Below are 23,193 nucleotides of genomic sequence, written 5' to 3'. Positions count from 1 at the left end.
GAAAACTTGCTAATTCTTACGTGATCTAGATTAATGCGCCCCTACAAATATCGAGTAAACTCTTTAATTCAATCCCACTTCTGACACCAGTGTAATGAAACCGGCAGGGAGCGCGTCTCAAACCCTCAACCTGGCCCGTAGCCCAGCACGCCATTGACTGTGCCACAAAAGCATGCTCGAGTGGCAGAGTTGATATCCGCGCTTATAAACACGGGGTCGCTACAAACATATGTCATGTTCTATAATCAATCTATTGGTGTGATAGCTTTTCATGTGGCAGTAAAAACATGTAAACAATCTTCCTCAGTGAGTATTTATTCTGGAAAGTGTAGAAAGGATGATACAACAGTGCTTTATGATCAAACTATTTCATAAAAGTTAAAGTGATCATAACACCGTAAGTCCAGATTTCTTTTCATCTTTATTTTTCAAACCAAAATAAATTGGTAACATTCAACACAAGTGCATACACTGCTGGTAGGAGATCACCTCCAATTTCACTTTGGATGGTATAGCACCGTTCTTAGCTATTTAGCAGCTTATCAGAGATGCATGTAGTGACTATGTTTGTTAATATGAAAAATTCAGAAGAATGAAAAGATCTCCTCATTTGGCTCTCTAGCTAGCACAAGATCTACCTCTGTGTCCTCCAAGGCATTTGATCAAATTGACATTTATTTTATAGCATTTGCCAGTATATTTCATATTACAGCTGAATGTTAAGCTTTTACAAGAATACAGAAGCAGCATCTTTTTTTTTTTAATTATTCACAGATATAAACTAGCACAGCAGTAACTTTAATGCACTGGCACCTTTTTATGATCTCAACATCACAGTAACTGGAAAGCTATAGGTGATGGTCGGACCGGTCATATCAATGCATTGGGACAGACTTAGTAAGGCAACGTTCGCGTGACAGGCTTCTCTTATGATTGGGTTTGTAGATTCAGCCAGGGCAGTATTGATTTTGACAGAGCCCTGTCAATATCTTTATTCTGGGGCAGTGTGGGTTTAGCATTGCTGTCTGCTAGTGCATTGTATTGTCTCTTGCGTGTAGCTCAGGGTTTCTCAAACTCGGTGCTCAGGTCCCCAAGGGGTGCACGTTTTTTTTTTTCTCCTAGCACTACACAGCTGATTCAAATAATCAACTAATCATCAAGCTTTGATCATTTGAATCAGCTGTGTAGTGTTCGGGCAAAAAACTAAAAGTGCACCCGTTGGGGTCCCAAGGACCAAGTTTGGGAAACGCTGCTGTATCTGAACTGTTGAGTGATCACCAACATTTATACAGAGATAAATAAAACTAGAGGCTCAATTATTTCTGGACTTACAGTGACTATAGAAGAAGAGTAAGTAAAATTGAAAAACCAATTAACGGAGGAAAGTAAAATTCAAGGCAGTGCTGAAGTACTGGTTGCTAAAATGTTTTTTTTTACAAATATCAAAGCCAACAATAACATCTCCTAGACACTGCTCATTTTGTCCAGTCAACAAAACCCCTCTTTAGTGCAGTTTCAATCATATACATCTCCCTTTCCCTAAACAGTATCTCTTTATCCCTCTCCCATCTTCCCTCATTCAAGTCAGTTGTCCAGTCAGTGTTAGTCTTCTCTCTGTCTCATCCGGCTTACCACCCTCTATGTGCACCATCCCATTCCCCACACGACCACAAAGAAGAATGAAGAAAGACTTGAACATCACAGGACTCAAAAGGTGAGAAGTTCTTTCTTTAGAGGATGGCAGGAAGTGATGGGGGTATTCACAGTTACAGTCCAACGGTCCAGCTACAATCACATCTGCTGTCATAATGAACACACCAGACCATGGCCATCTGTAAAGCCAGCCAGCCGACCCATCCTTTACCCCGGGTAGGTTTGGGCCACTCCGTCACACTTCAAGCAGCTCTATTATCAGACGGTCCCTGAAAACACACACAGGACTCGCATTAGTACAATATTGTTCTGATGAAATTACATTTTCTATAAATAAATGTTATATTATGTATTTTTTGAATAAGCGCTGTTAAAAGATACGAGGAAATCACAGACTAACTTCTGTAACAGCCAACTCACAAAAGACAATAGACATGATTTATTCACATATATTAGCACACTCTCTTAATCTATAATTCAATGGCCCAGAATCCAACTCTTCCAAAAATAGCTTCTTAAAACACAGACCTTTGATTGTCTGAACAAGCCACTCTGTATGAATACCCACACTCTCCCCCCGGTTCATTCCTTTATTCTTCACACAATAACAACTACAAACACATAACTGACATTTTTTCTTTAACTTCAATTTTACAGTTCACAAAGCCATAAATAAATCATATCCAATATCAGAGCAATATATAGCTACTGTAGAAATCAACAGTATAGTTTTTGACATTCTGTGATGACCAAGGAGCAATTTTCTTCATCATCGAGGCTGGCAGGTAAACAACTGACTTAACACATAGAAATTCCATGAAGGTATGCATATGCAGGGTAGAGACAACAATAATGCCACCCGCAAAACTAGAATAGTCCCTGTAAGCAAAATGACGTTGAAAAGATGTCGAAAATACGTTGAAGTTAGGTTCGATTTAGGTTCTGAATGAAAGGTGAAAATATACATTTTTCGGACGTTAAAAAGATGAAAACAGGCTGTTACATTGGCGTTATTAGTCCCGATTCCTGTGACTAATCATTTTGGCTATTTAAGCTCTGAATTATTTTTATTTAACTAGGCAAGAACAAATTCTTATTTACAATGACGGCCTACCCTGGCCAAACCTGGACGACACTGGGCCAATTGTGCGCCGCCCTATGGGACTCCCAATTACAGCCGGATGTGATGCAGCCTGTATACCCAACTTCATCAGGAGGAGTTATCCTGAGCATATTTGCAATGTGTTAACACAGCGGGAAATGCAGAAGTATTTTATTTTTTCGCTATGATCAGCTCGTCAAATTTACGGATACAGACTTGAAACCACTGATCATGACACGTGGTGAAACTCCTGGACAGCAGCTGTGAGTAGCCAGATTATCCATTCCATATTGTCCATTTTACTTTGACCTGTCCTGTTTTAGGTCAGAAGTCAGCTTTTATTTCTTTCATCACATTCCCAGTGGGTCAGAAATGTACTCAATTAGTATTTAGTAGCATTGCCTTTAAATTGTTTAACTTGGGTCAGACGTTTCAGGTAGCCTTCCACAAGCTTCCCATAAGTTGGTTGAATTTTGGCCCATTCCTCCTGACAGAGCTGGTGTAACTGAGTCAGGTTTGTAGGCCTCCTTGCTCGCACACGCTTTTTCAGTTCCGCGCACAAATTTTCTATAGGATTGAGGTCAGGGCTTTGTGATGGCCACTCCAATACCTTGACTTTGTTGTCCTTAAGCCATTTTGCCACAACTTTGGAAGTACGCTTGGGGTCATTGTCTATTTGGAAGGCCCATTTGCGACCAAGCTTTAACTTCCTGGCTGATGTCTTGAGATGTTGCTTCAACATATCCACATAATTTTCCTTCCTCATGTAGCCATCTATTTTGTGAAGTGCGCCAGTCCCTCCTGCAGCAAAGCACCCCCACAACATGATGCTGTCACCCCGTGCTTCACAGTTGGGATGGTGTTCTTCGGCTTGCAAGCCTCCCTCTTTTTCCTCCAAACATAACAATGGTCATTATGGCCAAACAGTTCTATTTTCGTTTCATCAGACCAGAGGACATTTCTCCAAAAAGTACGAGCTTTGTTCCCATGTGCAGTTGCAAACCGTAGTCTGACTTTTTTTATGGCGGTTTTGGAGTAGTGGCTTCTTCCTTGCTGAGCAGCCTTTCAGGTTATGTCGATATAGGACTCGATTTACTGTGGATATAGATACTTTTGTACCTGTTTTATCCAGCATCTTCACAAGAACCTTTGCTGTATTTATGGGATTGATTTGCACTTTTCACACCAAAGTACATTCATCTCTTGGAGACAGAACGCATCTCCTTCCTGAGCGGTATGAAGGCTGCGTGGTTCCATGGTGTTGTACTTGCGTACTATTGTTTGTACAGATGAACGTGGTACCTTCAGGCATTTGGAAATTGCTCCCAAGGATGAACCAGACTTGTGGAGGTCTACAATGTTTTTTCTGAGGTCTTGGCTGATTTCCCCATGATGTCAAGCAAAGAGGCACTGAGTTTGAAGGTAGGCCTTGAAATACATCCACATGTACACCTCCAATTGACTCAAATTATGTCAATTAGCTTATCAGAAGCTTCTAAAGCCATGATATCATTTTCTGGAATTTTCCTAACTGTTTAAAGGCACAGTCAACTTAGTGTATGTAAACTTCTGACCCACTGGAAATGTGATACGGTGAATTATAAGTGAAATATAATCTGTCTGTCAACAATTGTTGGAAAAATTACTTGTGTCGTGCACAAAGTAGATGTGCTAACCAACTTGCCAAAACCATAGTTTGTTAGCAAGAAATTTGTGGAGTGGTTGAAAAACGAGTTTTAATGACTCCAACATAAGTGTATGTAAACTTCAGACTTCAACTGTATATTGTTTCTTAACATGTCAGCACATTTTGTATTTGATTGGGTGCCATTTAGAATCGGCTATTTGTTCAGAGAAACCTACATGATGTAAAAAGTGTCTGTCTCATTACATTGTCATCCATTTTATCTTCAGCCTGAAGGCTACAGAAAAGGCCACCGTATACTATGTCTGCTACATGATTTATGTTGGATGATTTTTTTGGGGCGGAGCGTTGGTGGAGAGCAGCAGCGATGCGTCTCTCCAACAGCACTCTGGAGAGGCGCGCTGGGAAAGGACAAAGGAAATATTTTGCACCCCTGCATTTTGACAAAGTGGGCACTGATTCTCACAGGGTGGCATCAGCGCTCACCTAAAAAGCACATATGCCACTGGTTGAGAGAAATAGTTATTGTTTTTGGGCAGAAATATATGAGGTTTGGCCTCCCGAGTGGTCCAGCGGTCTAAGGCACTGCATTGCAGTGCTAGAGGCGTCACTATAGACCCCGGTTCAATCCCATGGTGTGTCGCAGCTGGCCGCGACCGGGAGACCCATGAGGTGGCGCACATTGGCCGTCTGGGTTAGGGGAGGATTTGGCCGGCCCAGGATATCCTTGTCCCATTGCGCTCTAGCGACTCCTTGTGGCGTTCTGGGAACACATTGGTGCGGCTGGCTTCTGGGTTAAGTGAGCATTGTGTCAAGAAGCAGTGTTGCTTGGCGGGGTCATGTTTCAGAGGACGCCTTGCTCTTGACCTTCGCCTCTCCCGAGTCTGTAGGGGAGTTGCAGCGATGGGACAAAACTAGCTACAAATTGGATATCATGACAAAGGGGGTACATGTTTTTTGAAATATATATCTTTTTTTTTTAACATCAAAATAATTATGTAAGGTTTTATGTGTTGTTGGAGGTGCATCTTGGCCAGATTAGCTCAAATGCCGCCCTCTTCAATCTGCCGCAATAGGCGGCGGCCTAATCCTACCTAATGAGTGGGCCGGCCTTGGGTACATGAGGTGATCACAGATTCAGTACTTTTCATTAGACAACGGTAACTGATAGAACTCACCTGGGCTCTGTCTGCTGCTCACCAAAGGCCTGGCTGGTAACAGGCTGCTGGTGGTCATCCTTCCTCTCTGCCCAGTGACCATGTAGTCCTTCGGCCTTCCCTGTCTCCACAGCTCTTTCTCTCTCCCCAGTCTCCACTGGCCCTGCTGGACTCAACAGCGGCCTCTGTGTGTCTGCACCCCACCAGAATCCCTGCTGCCCTGAGCTCAGCCCCTCAGGTCCTCCATCAAGCTGCTTGTTCACCTCCTGCTCCACCAGTTTCCTATGAACCTCCTGAGGGTTGATCAGTGCCCCTGCGTTGTGGTCTCTGTGGCCCTTTCCTTCCTCCCCCTCTGCTGGTAGGCACTGGTAGCCCTCCAGCCATTTCAGCTGGCTGTTCTTGTGGATATAGCGGCTGTCACTGAACCAGCGGACCACCTCTGGCTTGGATAGACCCGTCATGATACTCAGCTCCTCAGACTGCTGGCTGCTGGGCCAGCGTGTGCTGGTGAATGCCTGCCTCAGAAGGTGCACCTGCCTGGGTGTTTTCTTGCCCCAGGGGGCAGAGAAGGACGGGTGTGACAGGTCTGAGATGTGTGTCTCAGACTTGAGCTCTGGAGGGAAGGCCTCTGAACCAGGTTTTGAAGCTGGATCGCTCACCATGGACCTCTGCAGGTTGATCTTTATGGGGTCAACTTTTAGTTCAGGGCAGGTCCTGTCTTCCCCAAAATGGTTTTCCTCCTTGATAAGCTGCCGCAGGACTGACATAGCTTTCATAGGAACCTCCGTGGTGCATTTGCCATCCTCTACAATAGATATGCCACTACCGCTGCTTTTGGTAATGACACTGCTGCTGGTGTTTTCGTTTTGGGCTTTGCTGGCATGGTTCAGGTTGTTGACATGATCATTATTGCTAGTGCTGGAGTAGCCACTACTAAAACTGCTGTTGTTGGACTTGTGGATATTGTTGTTGTTACGGTCATCATCACCCATTGTTGATGGGTAATGATCCTGATTAGCTGTGTTGCCGTTGCTATGGATGTTATAGGTGACAACATTAGATTTTCCAGTATTACTCATGACCACTTTACTTTTGTTGCTGCTGCTGAAGCCTTCCAAGACAGATGGTATGCTATAATGTCTGCTGCTTTGATTGTTTGGTTTGTCATGGCTGTCAGTGAGACAATCATCATTATTGCCAATGTTGGAGGTGCAACTGATGATGCTGATTGGTTTCCTAGTGCCATGGTCCCCGGCGTCATTACTAATGGAGGAGTAACTACTGATGCTGCTGCTGCTACTGCAACTACTACTGCTACTGCTGCTTCTGCTGATGGTGCTAATGACACAACCGTTGTTTCCCGCCAAGCCCAACCTCTGCGCAACACTCTTGTCAGACTCCAGGCTGGGCACAGTAGTGGGTATAGTGTTCCTGGCTACTACCTGCGTTGTTCCGCTGACTACTGTCTGATATTTCGGAGGGATCATGGTTGGGGCGACACAAGAGACCCTAGTGGTGACCGGGTGACCAGAGGCTGAAATGCTAGCCGAAGTGCCTATGACTCCAGCATGCCTGCTCACTACACTGCCATGGGACACCCTGGCAGCCTGGTGGCTGGGGCCCACTGGAGCAGGCTGGGCATGGACAGTGTGTTGGTTTACAACATGAGTGTTGTGCCGTTGCTTAGGGGGCTGTTTTGGGGGCGCTGTTCCTTGGAAGACCGTGCTGAACATCTTCCTCCTGGCCTCCTCTATCTCCTCGGGGGACCAGCTGATACCCTGTTTGAGTCTATGGGCGGTAAACCAGAGTTTGATCAGCTCCTCTGGCCAATCAGAAACCACGGTCAGGTAGCAAAGCTCTGCTTTGGTCGGGTAGGGGAACTTTCCAAAGGAAGTCTTGAGAAAACTGCTGGTGTCCATGGCGGCATCATAGGTGGGGATGCTGCTCAGGGGAATCATCACCTTTGGGAGGTTTTTGCTGGAATCAGAGGACGAGGAGGAGAATGAGAAGGTGGGAGGGCTGTGCTGGTGATAGGCTTGATTGGGCACCGTTGTCGTTATCACATGAGTGGGAGGTTTCCTCAACATAGCAGGGCCACTGGTCCCACTGAGAAACCCATTCTGTAGTTTAGGCACATTCGTCAACATGGTGGGGTCTGTCTGTTTCATCTCCTTCCCAGTGTCTATCCTCCGCACCTCTACTGTGTGGGAGACTACAATCTTCTTGTGCTGTCCCTTGGTCTTCATCATCCTCACTATAGGTGTTTTAGTGAAGGAGATTGCAGGATCGTTAGAGTCCTCCCCATTTGTAGTGAACAGGTTCTGCTCCACGATAGTCGCCCCATCGCTCTTCCTGACATGCAGGGACACGGTGACAGAGCCCCTCGACACCCCAGGGTGGGCTTTAGAGTTGTGCAGGGCCAGGGCCTCAAACCTGACCACTGACACACCACAGATCAGGCAGTAGAAACTGGGCTGGGCCCTGAAGTCTATGTGGCAGCTGTGCAGGTGGTCCAAAAAGTAGTTCAGATCTCTGGACTCAAAGCGGCAAGGTGGGCAGCTGTATGTGCCCACTTTCTGCCATCTGTCACCTCCTTCAGGTCTGGAGGAATCATGGAAGAAATGGCGTCCGTCTTCCCCAGATATGCTGAGGATGCTGTCCTCTGGGATTGTGGGTAGGAGCTCAGGGAGGCAGCCAAGTATGATCTCCTCGCGCATGTGTTTGCTTTTGGATGGGATCATGCATGGCACTGTTGACTTCCTCTTGCTGGCCATTGTATTGTAGTGGTGTGTAGATGATGGGTGACTGACTGGTTGTCCCGTATGGTAACGGAGGGCGAGTGGTTTGTGGAGAGAACTGATGGAGTTTAAGTGTCATGGGCCAGCCGCGATGACATCACAGTGTTGCTTCATGTTTGTCCTCAGCTTCTGGGACTCCTCTCACACGACAGCAGGCTGTTTTGGCAGCTCACTGGAAACCTATGGGAGAGAAAACAGAAAAAGATGTGATAAGTTCAATAATTCCTAAAACGAATGCATCCACACACAATCAGGAAAACTCCCAGTCATTTTTACATTGTCATGTGCCTCACTCTTCTGCCAACCTTGGATAAGAGCCACTGTCCACATTTTACAGGCAATAATGTTCCAACCCTTTACATTGTGGTGTAAACAACTTTTGGGAGCTATCTGGTGACATCAGTGCTACCCGATGTGCTCTCAACAATGATTTTGATGACACATGCAACATTACGTTATGTTAAGCAATCAAATCGACAGACTGCATCAAAGGGCCTCCAACTATTTGTCACCCTTTATTTAGGATGACGTACGCTATTCGTTTTGGTAAACACACACATCCATGAATACACACACACACACATCCACTCTCTGTAAATATACCCCCGTTGTACTCTAACACACTCACACATGGAGGTTCCTCACAATTGCTTCAAATTTCACATATGCATGCACACACACACTTGCACACACCAGTGTTTCCCTTATATTCATTTAGCTGCTAAATCATTGCCACCACTCCAAAATATATGATACAAAAATATATATATCATTTGGAAAATCATTTCTGGGATGGTAAAAACGTTTTCAGTGTAAACCAAATATAAATAAGATCATCTTTGAGAACTAACAATCATCAAAATAAAAACTAGACAGAGAATCTAAAACTGTTATAATGTTTGCGTCACTCAGGTAGCATAAGAACAATGGCATTAGCCATATCAAAACAAAAATCTCTCAACCCCATGACAAAATGTGTAGAATTGCAGGAAACTAGCTTTAAAACAGATTTTTTTTTCTCTCAACCTCATGAGAAAATGTGTAGGATTGCACGACACTAGGCAAAATGTGTAGGATTGAAGAAAATTAGCTTTAGGACAGCAAAATTACATTTCTACGGCCAAGGGGACGGTTTAAGACTGCATCATTAGCCACGCCCACTCCCCCCAACGCTAACTTTGACGCCGCTGCTGAAAAAAACCCTAGGGGAAACACTACACACACCACTTAACTCAGTTTGAAGCCTTTTCAGGACAAAGGCCAACTCTGGTCAGTGTTTTCGGCTTATTCTGTTTTTACAGTTATGTAGCTAAATATATAGATAACAACATTCTTAGTACAACAGCATAGAGTATGAAGTGAGGACACAAATCTGCTTCAATTCCTCGCTGCCCTCTCATTAAACACAACCCTCCCCACACATATTCTCTCTCTCCCTCCGCCTCTCTTGCTGTGAATTTGTTGACGTGCGACAGGGTGTTGAAAACCGCTCTTGATCTTATCTAGTTCTCACAGAGATGTCGTGATGATTCGGCAGATAGCTGAGATATGTCTCTCTTTGGCAGACGTTCATCATCATCTTCATCATCAGTCCATATCTCAGTGTCCTTCTCAGTACTTAAAACTATTTATTACAAGGTGTGTCAACACAGCACGCAGAATGAGCACACTATTACATTCTTGAAATATCTATAGCCAAATTCTTAAGAGTCGGGTCATTATCCTCTTGAACATGGCCATACTCCTGAAAAACGTGTATGTCTTCAGCCAGTCCAACTGAATGAAGATATGTGTCTGCATTCACCATGGTCTGCTGGTTGGTAAATAAAAGATGAACCTGTTCCGGAATTAAAAATCCCAAATGACTGCCCACAGTACATGCTGATCCCGGACAGGCCGTGATGTCCTTTTTGAAACTGCCTCTTTTATTTCTAATGACGGCTCCCTTCGGACTAAAAACAAAACACCCAAAAAAACTAGGTCACCAGCATCTTATGTAGTAATCCCGGTTCGCTGCATCCAGACGTGGGCATTTGCTGTATGTTTAGCTGGCGGGGAGGTCCTGATACTTTCTGACGGCACACAGTTAACCCCTGATGAGGACAGTGGGTTTAGTGAGTGCATTCCAGTGAGACGTTGGCTACAGCTCTCATGCCAGAGAGTCTGGTCTACTCATGCTCAACGAATAAAATGTGAAGGTATGGTTTTAGTACTGTGTGGACAGGGGAAAGGCAGAGGTCTTACTAGTTAGTTCCCAGTTACAGTACATTCGGAAAGATTTCAGACCCCTTGACTTTTTCCACATTTTGTTACGTTACAGCCTTATTAAAAAAAATGGATTCAATTAAATGTTTTCCCTCATCAATCTACACACAATACCACATAATGACAAAGTGAAAACAGGTTTTTAGATTTTTTTGCACATTTATTAAAAATAAAAAACAGAAATACCTTATTGACATGGGTATTCAGACCCTTTGCTATGAGACTCAAAATTGAGCTCAGGTGCATCCTGTTCCCATTGATCATCCGTGAGATGTTTCCACAACTTGATTGGAGTCCACCTGTGGTAAATTCAATTGATTGGAAAATGATTTGGAAAGGCACACACCTGTCTATATAAGGTCCCACAGTTGACAGTGCATGTCAGAGCAAAAACCAAGCCATGAGGTCAAAGGAATTGTCCGTAGAGCTCTGAGACAGGATTGTGTCGAAGCACAGATTTGGGGAAGGGTACCAAAACATTTCTTCAGCATTGAAGGTCCCCAAGAACAAGTTGAGTAAAAGCAGTAAAAGGCACATGACAGCCCGCTTGGAGTTTGCCAAAAGGCACCTAAAGGACTCTCAGACCATGAGAAACAAGATTCTCTGGTCTGATGAAACCAAGATTTAACTCTTTGGCCTGAATGCCAAGTGTCACATCTGAAGGAAATCTGGCACCATCCCTACGGTGATGCATGGTGGTGGCAGCATCATGCCGTGGGGATGTTTTTCAGCGGCAGGGAGTGGGAGACTAGTCAGGGGTGAAGGAAAGATGAACGATGCAAAGTACAGAGAGATCCTTGATGAAAACCTGCTCAGGACCTCAGACTGGGGCGAAGGTTCAGCTACCAACAGGACAACGACCCTAAGCACACAGCAAAGACAACACAGGAGTGGCTTTGGGACAAGTCTTTGAGTGGCCCAGCCAGAGCCCGATTGAACATCTCTGGGGAGGCCTGAAAATAGCTGTGCAGCGACGCTCTGCATCCAACCTGACAGCGCTTGAGCGGATCTGCAGAGAAGAATGGGAAAAACTCCCAAAATACAGGTGTGTCAAGCTTGTAGCGTCATACCCAAGAAGACTTGAGGCTGTTATCGCTGTCAAAGGTTCTTCAACAAAGTACTGAGGAAAATTCGAGCTTACGTAAACTTACGTAAATGTGATATTACATTTTTTTTTATTTTATTTTTTGCAAAAATGTCTAAACCTGTTTTTGCTTTGTCATTATGGGGTACTGTGTGTAGATTGATGATAAGATGTTTTTTTAATCAGTTTTAGAATAAGGCTGTAACAAAATGTGGGAAAAGTCAAGGGGTCTGAAAACTTTCCGAATGCACTGCATGCAGTTAATTGTAATGTAGAACTATAATCATTACTGCCTCATCCTAACTGATAGTCTTTCACAAATGTGGCTCGAATTTTGTTTCCTGGTCTCAGACCTCCTCAATCACCATACACATGTTGAAATACTAATGCATCAAGGAGATTACAAAAAATGTGGCCTACAAAATGTGCATGTAAAATGTTTTTATCTGTCTTCATCACAATGATACAAAGGCCATGCCATTTAAAAAATACCATGTGATGGAAAATAATGTCATCTGAGCACTAATAGGTTGAAGTTATTTGTGTCCAGAGTACTGCGCTGAGATATAGCAGTGCCGTTGCCATTGTACCTCTCCCCCTAAAACATCCAATTCCATGCATGACAAACCCAAGACAGGCACAAAGTTGAGCAAGGGTACATGAAGAACCAGGTCACCATTCTAAAGAATGGGGTGCATTATCTCACAAGCGAGATGTGCAATCAGACAAGACTAGGGCTTCTCAGACAGGGAGCCATTGAATGGTGCACTTTGAAAAGAGGGGCCTCGTGTTTCAGCGCTAAAGTAGACGACTCAGACGGGAACTGTCTCCCGGTGTGTCGTATGTCCCGATACTGGCACTGGCTCTATGGCTGAGATGAAAAGAGTTTAATCTCCATAGACCTGGAGAGTACTGATCTGAACTGAGGCAAAGTAACAGAGCTTTCAGACAAGCTCTCAGAACACCCCCCGCTCACTCTTCATAAGCAAAGTCCTCATGTTACCTTGTGTGCTCAACTCAGTCAGAATGATTTCATTTCAACTAACTATTTAATATTTGGCTTATAAGAATAAAACACTTACAAAAAAAAGGTGGTTTCATAGCTGAAGGGGTATAAAGTGGTACACCTTCAATAAAATAGCCCACAGGCACGTGTAAATTGTAGGGTCACCAACAGTTGATATTTGCAAACAGAGATTGGCGTTTGCAATGCCATGTTGCTGGTCACATGACTGAGGAGTAAGAGGACAGAGAAGAAGGAATGACATAGGGAGAGCAGACCCAGACAGACAGCTGGGGTAAGAGGAGAACATGGGTGAAGATGACAGAGAAAGCAATGAAGTACACATCCACATCGTTTTACACCAAAGCTTTCAGAAATATTTATCTTTTAACTCAACTGCCAGTAAACAGTTGGTGATGCTGCAGTCACACAAGGGCTGAGGAGATCTTGGCTGTTTTATGACAACATTTGTTTTCCAAATATTAGCGTGTCAGTGATCCACAGCTGTCTTGAAAGCCTGCTTAGCTGGTATTGAGTTGAAGATCAACAGAAACAGCTCCTGGCATAAGTGGGTGTGGGACAGACAGAACAACTCCTGACAGACACATCTAAACGATAGGAAAAATCTGTTTAAGAGTACATCTTCCGCCAAATGTCCATTAAATAGATTCTAGTCATGTGAGTGGATCAGCTGGAAACCCAAATATAAGTCAGAGACGGATAGCAATTACTGCCCTGAACAGGGAAGACGTTGAGAACAATGCCGCCTCATTTATAAGAGAAACGTGATCCAGCGCTGGGAGCCTTATTCAGAAGACTGACCGTCGACTTGTCATTGTTCCATTTCCTACATGTCTGGATGTCTCCTGTGTCTATTATGCTTTCTGTGTCTGTTATTGACTGAATGGCTAGAATTTAGTGGGCACGTAATAATTTAAGTGTATAGCTATGTAATGGATTAGTGATTGCATTCATAAAATCCACATTTACTGTAATGAAAAACACACCTGTATCCAAGGATGTGAGTGGTTAACCTAGTGTTAATATAGTGGGATCTGTCTTCAGTATGTTCCCAATTGTATGCCCGTAAATTCTGTATCTGAGTGTGTCTTCAGGGTGTGTGTGTGTTATGTATTTCTACGTGTACCAGGATATGTGTAAGTGTGTGTGAACGTATGCATGTCTGCTGAGACGCAGGTGTTGTCAGACGTCAACCCCCCCCCCCCCCCCCCCCACTACATCCGTGACTGCAGCCGGTCCGCTGAGAGACCAGTCGGCGATGCCACTCATGTGTTAACATTGTCATGGCAACCCCTCACTTCTCCTTGCCCACCACACCCCACACAGAGGAGTCAATCGTTTACACCCACCACGCAACCAGACAGACGTGCAGACACACACACACACACACACACACACACACACACACACACACACACACACACACACACACACACACACACACACACACACACACACACACACAAAACAACCTTATATGGCAGGCAAAGGACAATGTTAATCCTCCTGCAGTGCCATCTCTGAAAATGCCAGCCTTGGCTTAGCTGTTCCGGAATATTGGGGTGGGGTCAGTTGTAAAGACACCTTCCCACAATGACAATACCAAAATACCTGCTCAACTGCACAGTCCACCCTACTAATTAAGTGTTTGTGGCACCATCTAATAAAAAACAAATGAGTTCCACATACATTGCAAAGGGTTAGGGTTAGGGCTACTGCCAAAGCATCTCTTGTTCTGTTCAAATACATTTTCATGTCCTCCATCGAAATCTTATATTTTTCACTAGAGCCTTCCTCAATGGCCTGGCTGAATGACGGACAAAATTTGTGTGAAGAAATCCTGAGTCACGGGAGCCTATTTCTGCGTTATTGATGAATAACTCCTTCAGTTCTGTATCTGGGACTCCAGGCCATTGATTTGGCAACTTAAAAAGAAAAAGGAAGAAAAATGGCGGCGTATTGCGCATTGTACTGTCCAACCTAAAATGGCTGACATCACAGCCTCTTGTAACTGCCAGAGTTTGGCAAATGCCAGCTCCTGCTGACCAAACCTTTCTTGCACGAGACAGAGAAAGTGGCAGGGGCTCTCTCCTCTCCAGACCCTAGTTTTTGTGCAGAGAAGTTTATTTTGGTTGGAACTGAGCAAACATGCTGTCTCAAGGAGGCTTTCGATCGCATTGTACCTCGATACGCCTAAGAAAAAAGCGATACCATACGATGAAAAGGAGAGAATAAGAGTGAACCCATACAGAGTGGTGTAGACTTTCAGACTAACAAAACAAAGCTCTCTAAGTAGTATGCTTATGGGACTGTTTTTGTGAGGAGGGGGAAGTATGCTGTTATCATGAATATGGTTGTTTGTACAGAACTGCTGGGAAATAGATCTGGTTGGCATTAGATAGCTGATTTTCCTCTCTGAACTTGAGGAATGTTATACACTCGATGTCAGCTAAAACTGCAAATCATGACCATATGACCTGCTTGAGTGTGCTCTGGCAATCGCTACACAGCACAGTGAAACCTAGGGCACAGAAATGAAAATATTGTTTGACTGGTGTCGATAGACATCAGAACATATAATCCGCAAAGCAGTATATTTGTACAGTAACTAAGGAGTGTCATCCGAGGACGTTTCTTTTTTAGAGTGGGGTGGGCACTCTCGGTCCATTACGCTGTGTCTGTGTATACAAACACTCTCTGTTATGGCCATAGCCAAAACTGTGAGCCGTCCCTAATTGCAGGGAATAAGGATAAAAGGCAATATGCCTGGCCTCATTAGAACAGTTCCGAGAAGGAGAGATGGAAGAACGTTCCCAGGGATCCACAATGGGAATTGACATTCCCCCAGTGTAACCTCCTAGAAGAGTGCAACCCTCTACACATACACACTCACTGGACCAGGTTGAATCTAGCCAGGCTGTGGGAGCTAGCGTGTCTAGCTTTGTATTAGTCTGTAATGAGAGACGTCTGCCAAGCATTGGAGCAAGGGAATAATCCTATTTTACGTATGTCATGCATCTACGAATTTTGAAGGGGCGCTAATGGTAAAATTAGGTGTCTGCATAATTATTCTAATTGAATAACCTTACATTATATTTCATATACCCTGGTAGCATGACATGCTTCTTCAGTTCCAATTGGTATGATGCCTCTGACTCATTGCATGTGCATGAATCACTCACACATTTCCCTGATTACAGGGTTGAATATTTAACCGATAGTTGCCGGATGAATATTTTCTGCTGCTCATTCAAGAGGTAGGATACCATCTTATGGTCCTATATAATGTGTATTAACATCAGACATACATAGAGCAGTGGATAAGGTAATATTAGTCAGCACTGGGATCCATGCTGAATGCCTGCTGTGTCACAGGCATGTTGGACAGCTAACACAAAACGCATTGATTATACAGGGTCACTTCATTGGCTAGACACCTAAAGAAATGTGGGTGTCCTGTCTGTTTTAGAGATGGGAGTCATGAGGAAGATCTTACAGCGTGCAATATTCTGACAGTTTGACACACATGAAAAAAAGGCAGATCAAAAGATGACAGCTCCCAAAATGCAGTTGATTGCTGAGCTATAAGCATCAGCAAGTCAGTATCGAGGACTGAGGGAAATGAAACGAAAACAATTGTGCAATACATATAACCAATAATGTGTTCAATGAAACATTACTTAAGAGTTGAAAGGAACGATTAATGTCGCCATAAAATTCATAGATTAAAAAGGAATACATTTTTTGCAGAAAATACAGCTGGACGTGTGGGTCCTCCAAGTTAGGCTACCAGTCATCAAATCCAATACGATTATGTATTCGTTACATAAAAAGTCCTTAAAACTTAAATACGAGAATAGTCAACACTGACTCACTCAAAAAAGAAGAGGGAAATATTCAGCGTTGTGCAATAAATTCATCAGAAACGTCACATTGTAACGTGCGAGAGAGGGCAAGTAAACGTTGTAGGCTACATTCTTGAAACTAACAAACTGGCAAGTTAACTCGTTCACTCCAGTAGCCTGTTGGGAAACATTGGCTCTCTTCTTACTTGCGATAATCTTCAACTCATTCTGTAGAATTAAACATATTCCCCAAAATCCTAACTCGACACCCCCCACCTACTGTCGCCATTTTATAAATTTGCGACTTCATATAAACTGCCTAGACTAGACTACAGCGCCAGATAAAATTCTATAGCCAAAATTTGAGTAAACAATCTGGAATTATAACTCTAATAATACGAGCTATTCTATTGTACAAGGAAAAGTGGCATTACCTTGATAGTTGGTCCGGAGTAAAATGGAATCCGACATTAATATAGAAATGAATTATATTAGATTAGCTCCGTTCGTTGCGCTTTGAGAGGAGGGGGTGGGTCCTCGCCTCAGATGAACCCGGTGAACTGGCGTGAACCCGTCAGTCAGTGAACACAGCAAGGTAGGCTACATTACCTCTCCTCGCACACTGTATGGACAGAAAACAACTATGGTCGGCGGCTGGACGACGCAGACAAAAAATTATACGTAGTGTAGCCTATTTCCTATGAACACGTGATTCAAAGCGTCACCCAAAATCCTAAACCCTTTCATCTAAATGTTGGAGAGGGGCGGGGGTCGGACGGTGAATGTATACGCGAGAGATGCGCTCGGAACAAAGCAAAAGTATTGGAGACGAACAACGATCGGTCAGTTTTGAACAGTAGCCTACTGAAAATGTAAGAGTGTATTTGAGCATTTGCCAAATGTGTAGCTTAATCATTTTGACATCATTTCCAATCTGAAACTGTCTTACCTGCCACGTAAGCCTAGTAAAAACAGTCATAGCCGAATGAATATACATAATAATTAGGTCACACCGTTTTGCCAATTTAACCCGTGTTACGGTGTCTGTCTAACCATATAGGTACTTTGGAGAGTGGTTCATACAAGGGAAAAGTATTGGATAATTATTATACCTCAATGAATGAGACATTAGGCCTGCATATCAACAAGGCCAATTCAGCCTAATGAAAAGCGCGCGTAAAGGGGTAAACAGCTAATTTCACAAATATGTCGCGGCGATGCGCCATATCCTATTTCTATTTGCATTTTCCAGTTATACCGACTCCAGGTTCACAGCGCGACAATAAACTAACTTCACAGGTCCGTTAAATAAGGTACCTATATAACAAGGACTAGGCTCTTATAGTCTTTGGTTATACTAGTGCGTAAAAAAAGGCACATGGTGTGGCAATATGGGGACATTGCGTCCCTCATTTGCATTTCGAGGTGATTGCCAAAAATACTATTTCACATTTTGAATTAAATTCAGGAATACATAGACCTTGTCAATCACTTTAAAACATAAATGCTGGGTGTTATTTTGAATATTAAGAATCAATGTCATGATAAGTAAGCCAATTAGACTTGTTCTTGTCGTTTTATCATCATATAGCGTAGCCTGGCCATGTCTATACCTAAAGGCCTACCATGAACCTTCATCGTGTCTGTCCAAATGTAGGCCTACAGTGTCACTCATAGGCCACTTGTGTGTGTAAAAACAAAAAAGAAGGCTCCAGTATGTGGCATTGAGAGGCATATGAGGCACATTGCGTCCATCATTTGAATTTCCAGGTGAATTATTATTTTTACTGTCAACAACACTATAGTTTCATCTTTTGAATTTTCAGGCATATCCTATACTAATCTCGGTTAACCCATTTGTTCCCAAATTTTTCCCAGACATGCCACTGCAAATCTTATGCCATTAGTAACCCTAACATGTCTTTTCTTATATATATATATATATATTGAAAAGTGTGTTTTATTCTCGATGGGAACATAAAAAAAGAAGGCAGGTAGCCTAGTGATTAGAGCGTTGGACTAGTAACCGAAAGGTTGCAAAATCGAATCCCCGAGCTGTCAAGGTAAAAATCTGTCGTTCTGCCCCTGAACAAGGCAGTTAACCCACTGTTCCTAGGCCGTCATTGAAAATAAGAATTTGTTCTTAACTGACTTTCCTAGTTAAATAAAGGTAAAGTTAAGTGATCTGTCTATAATACCATTTACAGACTTGTTTTCCTATTCCTCAGCCCCAATATCTATATACCTCAGCCCACTTACCCACACACCTAAACCCAATTAATTACCTACACACCCCAGCCCTGTTACCCCCATGCCCTAACACCCACATTCCAATACCCTAATATTGATACAATCAAGTAGCCTACCGATACACCCATCGCCTAGTCCTAAATGTAGCGTGTCCACCCGGTGACAACGCGCTTTGGTAATGACATTTAATTTCCATTTGTTATAAAATACATTTTACCAAGACAAATATGATTATTAATGTTCTGAATCGTTCAGTGGGGTCTTTCTCTGACATATCATTAACATTATATCCAAAAAGTCGGATTTCGTAACCTAATACATCTGATAATAGCCAAAGCACCAAACTTTGTTGACAGCGCTTAGCAGCTTTATCACAGCAACTTTTGAGGATTTTACATTTTGTGATTGTCGCCTTCCAAGTTGTGTCTGGGGGTCGCAAATAGCAAAATGAGCGTGGCATGAGCTGAATTAAATGTAAAAGGCTTTGAAAATAAAAGGCTTGAGGTAAGCTCAGTGCTCCGTTGACATTTCACTGAGATACACTTGTTTTGGTGAGAAGTCGTCGAAAAAGAACAGGAACTTAGCATTAATATGAACAACGTATACTAAAATATGAAAATGCTACATGTCATGTCTCAAAATCAATATCTATCTTACCTCTAAATTGTTATATGTCCTCAGGATTTGAGAAGAAAAATTACGAGTTCAATAGTAAGTCTGTCAGGAAGCCTTAATTCTCGCTCAGCATCCAGCCTAGCTGAGACGATGCTATTTTCCTGATTTATGACCACTTTTTTTCCTCTGGCCTCCATTGAGTTAGTCGCCCTGATTTTGAATATGCTACACGGGTAAAAATTCAAATAAATTTGGAACGTATTATGATACAGACATGAGATTTTACCCATTGGTCAAAATATGCTTTTTTTATTGGACAACCTACTAAATGCCCTATTTGTTACTCATAGACCCCAGTTCCTTTGCCAACATACCTCATCCCTGTTACTTACCTATCTCAGCCACTTTCCTTATGGCTGTATTCCCCAAGTCACCGACAGTAGCTTATATCCAGCTATACACTGCACACCCCAACCCTGTTATTTGCATATCTTAGTCTTGCGACCTCTGACTTGTATACAATAATACTTTCATAGATAAACTCATAGTACAGTGCTATAACACATGTGCCCCTGCCCCATTCACTTTTTTAGTACCAGGGATTTGAATGGGCAATAGAGGTTCATCCAGACCCATTACCCGTATGAGCCTTGTGTATCCCTACACCCCATTACTCATACAAACCAGGAAAATCCATGGGCATACTCACATAAAACAGGTCTACCCCAGTGTCCAAGTCTCAACATTCATACAAACCAGGTCTACTCTTGTGACTATTCTGCAAAACTCACTTAAACCAGGTCTATCATTGTGCAACAAACAAACCTATTGGCATAAAATGTTTGTTAAGTTATTACACTAATTCAGTTTATGGGTCTATACATGGCCGATTCCCCCTGAAATAACAAAATATGACGTTTAACAGTCAAAATCACTGATTTAAACATATGTAAAGACTAATGGATAATGGTAAAATCCTCTGTAAGATGATATTGATCAAGTATATTCATAACCCAACTCAACTTCAATCTACTGAAAAAATAAATAATCTACTGATGAAATATATATAATAAGTTAGAGCCAATGCATTTTCCCATTGGTCACAAATGTGACCGCTAGGATATGTTAAAAAACCATCACGCGCTGTGATGAAACTGGCTCTCATGTGGACCACCACAGGAAAGGAAGACCCAGAGTTACCTCTGCTGCAGAGGATAAGTTCATCAGAGTTACCAGCCTCAGAAATTGCAGCCCAAAGTTAAAGTAACAGAGTTAAAGTAACAGACACATCTCAACATCAACTGTTCAGAGACTGCGTGAATCAGGCCTTCATGGTTGAATTGCTGCAAAGAAACCACTACTAAAGGACACCAATAATAAGAAGAGACTTGCTTGGGCCAAGAAACACGAGCAATGGACATTAGACCGGTGGAAATCTGTCCTTTGGTCTGATGAGTCCAAATTAGACATTTTTGGTTCTAACCACCATGTCTTTGTGAGACGCAGAGTAGGTGAACGGATGATCTCCGCATGTGTGGTTCCCACCGTGACACATGGAGGAGGAGGTGTGATGGTGTGGATGTGCTTTACTGGTGACACTGTCTGTGATTTATTTAGAATTCTAAACACACTTAACCAGCATGGCTACCACAGCATTCTGCAGCGATATGCCATACCATGTGGTTTGCGCTTAGTGGGACTATAATTTGTTTTCAACAGGACAATGACCCTAAACACACCACCAGGCTGTGTAAGGGCTATATGACCAAGGAGAGTGATGGAGTGCTGCATTAGATGACCTGGCCTCCACAATCCCCCGACCTCAACCCAATTGAGATGGTTGGGGATGAATTGGAGTGAAGGAAAAGCAGCCAACAAGTGCTCAGCATATGTGGGAACTCCTTCAAGACTATTGGAAAATAATTCCTCATGAAGCTGGTTGAGAGAATGCCAAGACTGCAAAGCTGTCATCAAGGCAAAGGGTGGCTAATTTGAAGAATCTCAAATATAAAATATATTTGGATTTGTTTAAAACTTTTTGGGTTACTACATGATTCCATATGTGTTATTTCATAGTTTTGATGTCTTCACTATTATTCTACAATGTAGAAAATTGTAAAGAAAAATTAAATAAAGAAAAACCCTTGAATGAGTTGGTGTGTCCAAACTTTTGACTGGTACTGTATGTTAACTAGACCCTTTAAACATTATATTTACAAAGAAAATATTTTAACATTTCAACAATGTATTTGTTTTTTAATCTGTTCAAAACAGACCTCTGGTGCCAAATTCGTCTGTAAAAGTACACCTTGGAGGATATGCTTGTGGCCTTGTGACCATTTTGAGAAATCATATGCAACTTCTCTGAAACATACTAGACACCTTAATAATGCATAATACATTACTTAGAAGTACAACTTAACTTCTCTAGAGCCTGTAAAGTACATCAAAAATATATATTTCACTATTGTGACCGATGGGATTAAATGGGTAAACCCAAAACTCAAGTCACACGTTGGCCTAATTTGTCAGATGCTTTACGTATAGTCTGTCCACGAGAGATTATGGCTACACAGTCATGATCAGGGTGACCACATGTCCTGGATTTTATCAACACATGTTTTTTTTAAATGGTTGATTTGTGCTGTATTTCAGTCAGACATTCCAACCTGTCTCTTGCAGTCACGTTGTGCTTATGAAAAGAAATCATAAGGATGTGGTAGCCTAAATTGACTGGTGATAAGTGTGTAGATCTGATATTCTGCGCAACGCAAGACGAGATGTAGGCCAATGTCATAGGCCTATGATCAACCAATCATATTTCTGAAATCCTTTTGGGCTAAATTCCAGCTAAACTTGGAGAGGACAGTTAGGCCCCACTACAAAATGCGTGCTTCTGACTAAGAGCTACAAAAGTAAGTAAATAATGACTGAGGCTCTCCATGCTCATTACTTGCTTATTCAACATGTTTTCTGCTACTTCACTCAATCCCATTTTAAGTCTCCCTTCCTAGCAGTGGTGTTATAAAGTAGGCTACGTAAGTAAAAAAATATGTTAAAGTAACATGCTACACTGAACAAAAATATAAATGTAACATGTAAAGTGTTGGTCCCATGTTTTATGAGTTAAAATAAAAATTCCCAGAAATGTTCCATACGCACAAGAAGCTTATTTCTCAAAAATGTTGTGCACACGAGTTTATATCCCTGTTAGTGAGAATTTCTCCTTTGCCAAGATAATCCATCCACCTGTCAGGTGTGGCATATCAAGAAGGGGATTAAACAGCATGATCATTACACAGGTGCACCTTGTGCTGGGGACAATAAAAGGCCACTTTAAAATGTGCAGTTTTGTCACACAACACAATACCACCATTTTGAGGGAGTGTGCAATTGGCATAATGACTGCAGGAATGCCCACCAGAGCTGTTGCCAGGGAATTGAATGTTAATTTCTCTACCATAAACTGCCTCCAATGTCGTTTTAGAGAATTTGGCAGTACGTCCATCCGGCATCACAACCGCAGACCACGTGTTAACACGCCAGCCCAGGACCTCCACATCTGGCTTCTTTACCTGTGGGATCCTCTGAGAGGGGAGTAGGAGTGGTGCTAAGGGGTATTTCTGTCTGTAAAAAAAACACTTTTATGGGGAAAAACTCATTCTGATTGGCTGGGCCTGGCTCTCCAGTAGGTGGGCCTGGCTGCCAAGTGGGTGGGCTTATGCCCTCCCAACCCACCCAGCTGCATCCCTGCC

General features: G+C 42.8%; 1 protein-coding gene across 2 annotated transcripts; it reads right to left on the bottom strand.

Moving 5' to 3' along the window:
- Window positions 1-299: 299 nt before the first annotated feature.
- Window positions 300-17,418, bottom strand: zhx3a (zinc fingers and homeoboxes 3a). Of its 2 annotated transcripts, XM_082967407.1 has the most exons (4): window positions 17,008-17,418; window positions 10,807-10,919; window positions 5,579-8,535; window positions 300-1,922 (listed from the first exon to the last, which is right to left on the bottom strand). In XM_082967407.1, the coding sequence occupies exons 3-4, from the start codon at window positions 8,329-8,331 to the stop codon at window positions 1,889-1,891; spliced, it is 2,787 nt and encodes a 928-aa protein (XP_082823533.1). In that variant the 5' UTR covers window positions 8,332-8,535; window positions 10,807-10,919; window positions 17,008-17,418; the 3' UTR covers window positions 300-1,888. The 2 variants fall into 2 exon arrangements, with proteins under 2 accessions (XP_082823533.1, XP_014021951.1); XM_014166476.3 differs by lacking the exon at window positions 10,807-10,919 and having other exon boundaries at window positions 17,008-17,417.
- Window positions 17,419-23,193: the final 5,775 nt, after the last annotated feature.

This window comes from Salmo salar, chromosome 22, assembly GCF_965601325.2.
Source record: "Salmo salar chromosome 22, fSalSal1, whole genome shotgun sequence".
In the NCBI taxonomy this organism is placed as follows: domain Eukaryota; kingdom Metazoa; phylum Chordata; class Actinopteri; order Salmoniformes; family Salmonidae; genus Salmo; species Salmo salar.
This window is presented reverse-complemented; position numbering and strand designations above follow the sequence as displayed.

Bases quoted from the DNA above. Each gene is read 5' to 3' on its own strand.
- zhx3a (XM_082967407.1), bottom strand. From the start codon at position 8,331: ATGGCCAGCAAGAGGAAGTCAACAGTGCCATGCATGATCCCATCCAAA. The intron at 1,923-5,578 runs GTGAGTTCTATC...GTGTGTTTTCAG, and splicing joins GAGCAGCAGACAGAGCCCAG to GGACCGTCTGATAATAGAGC.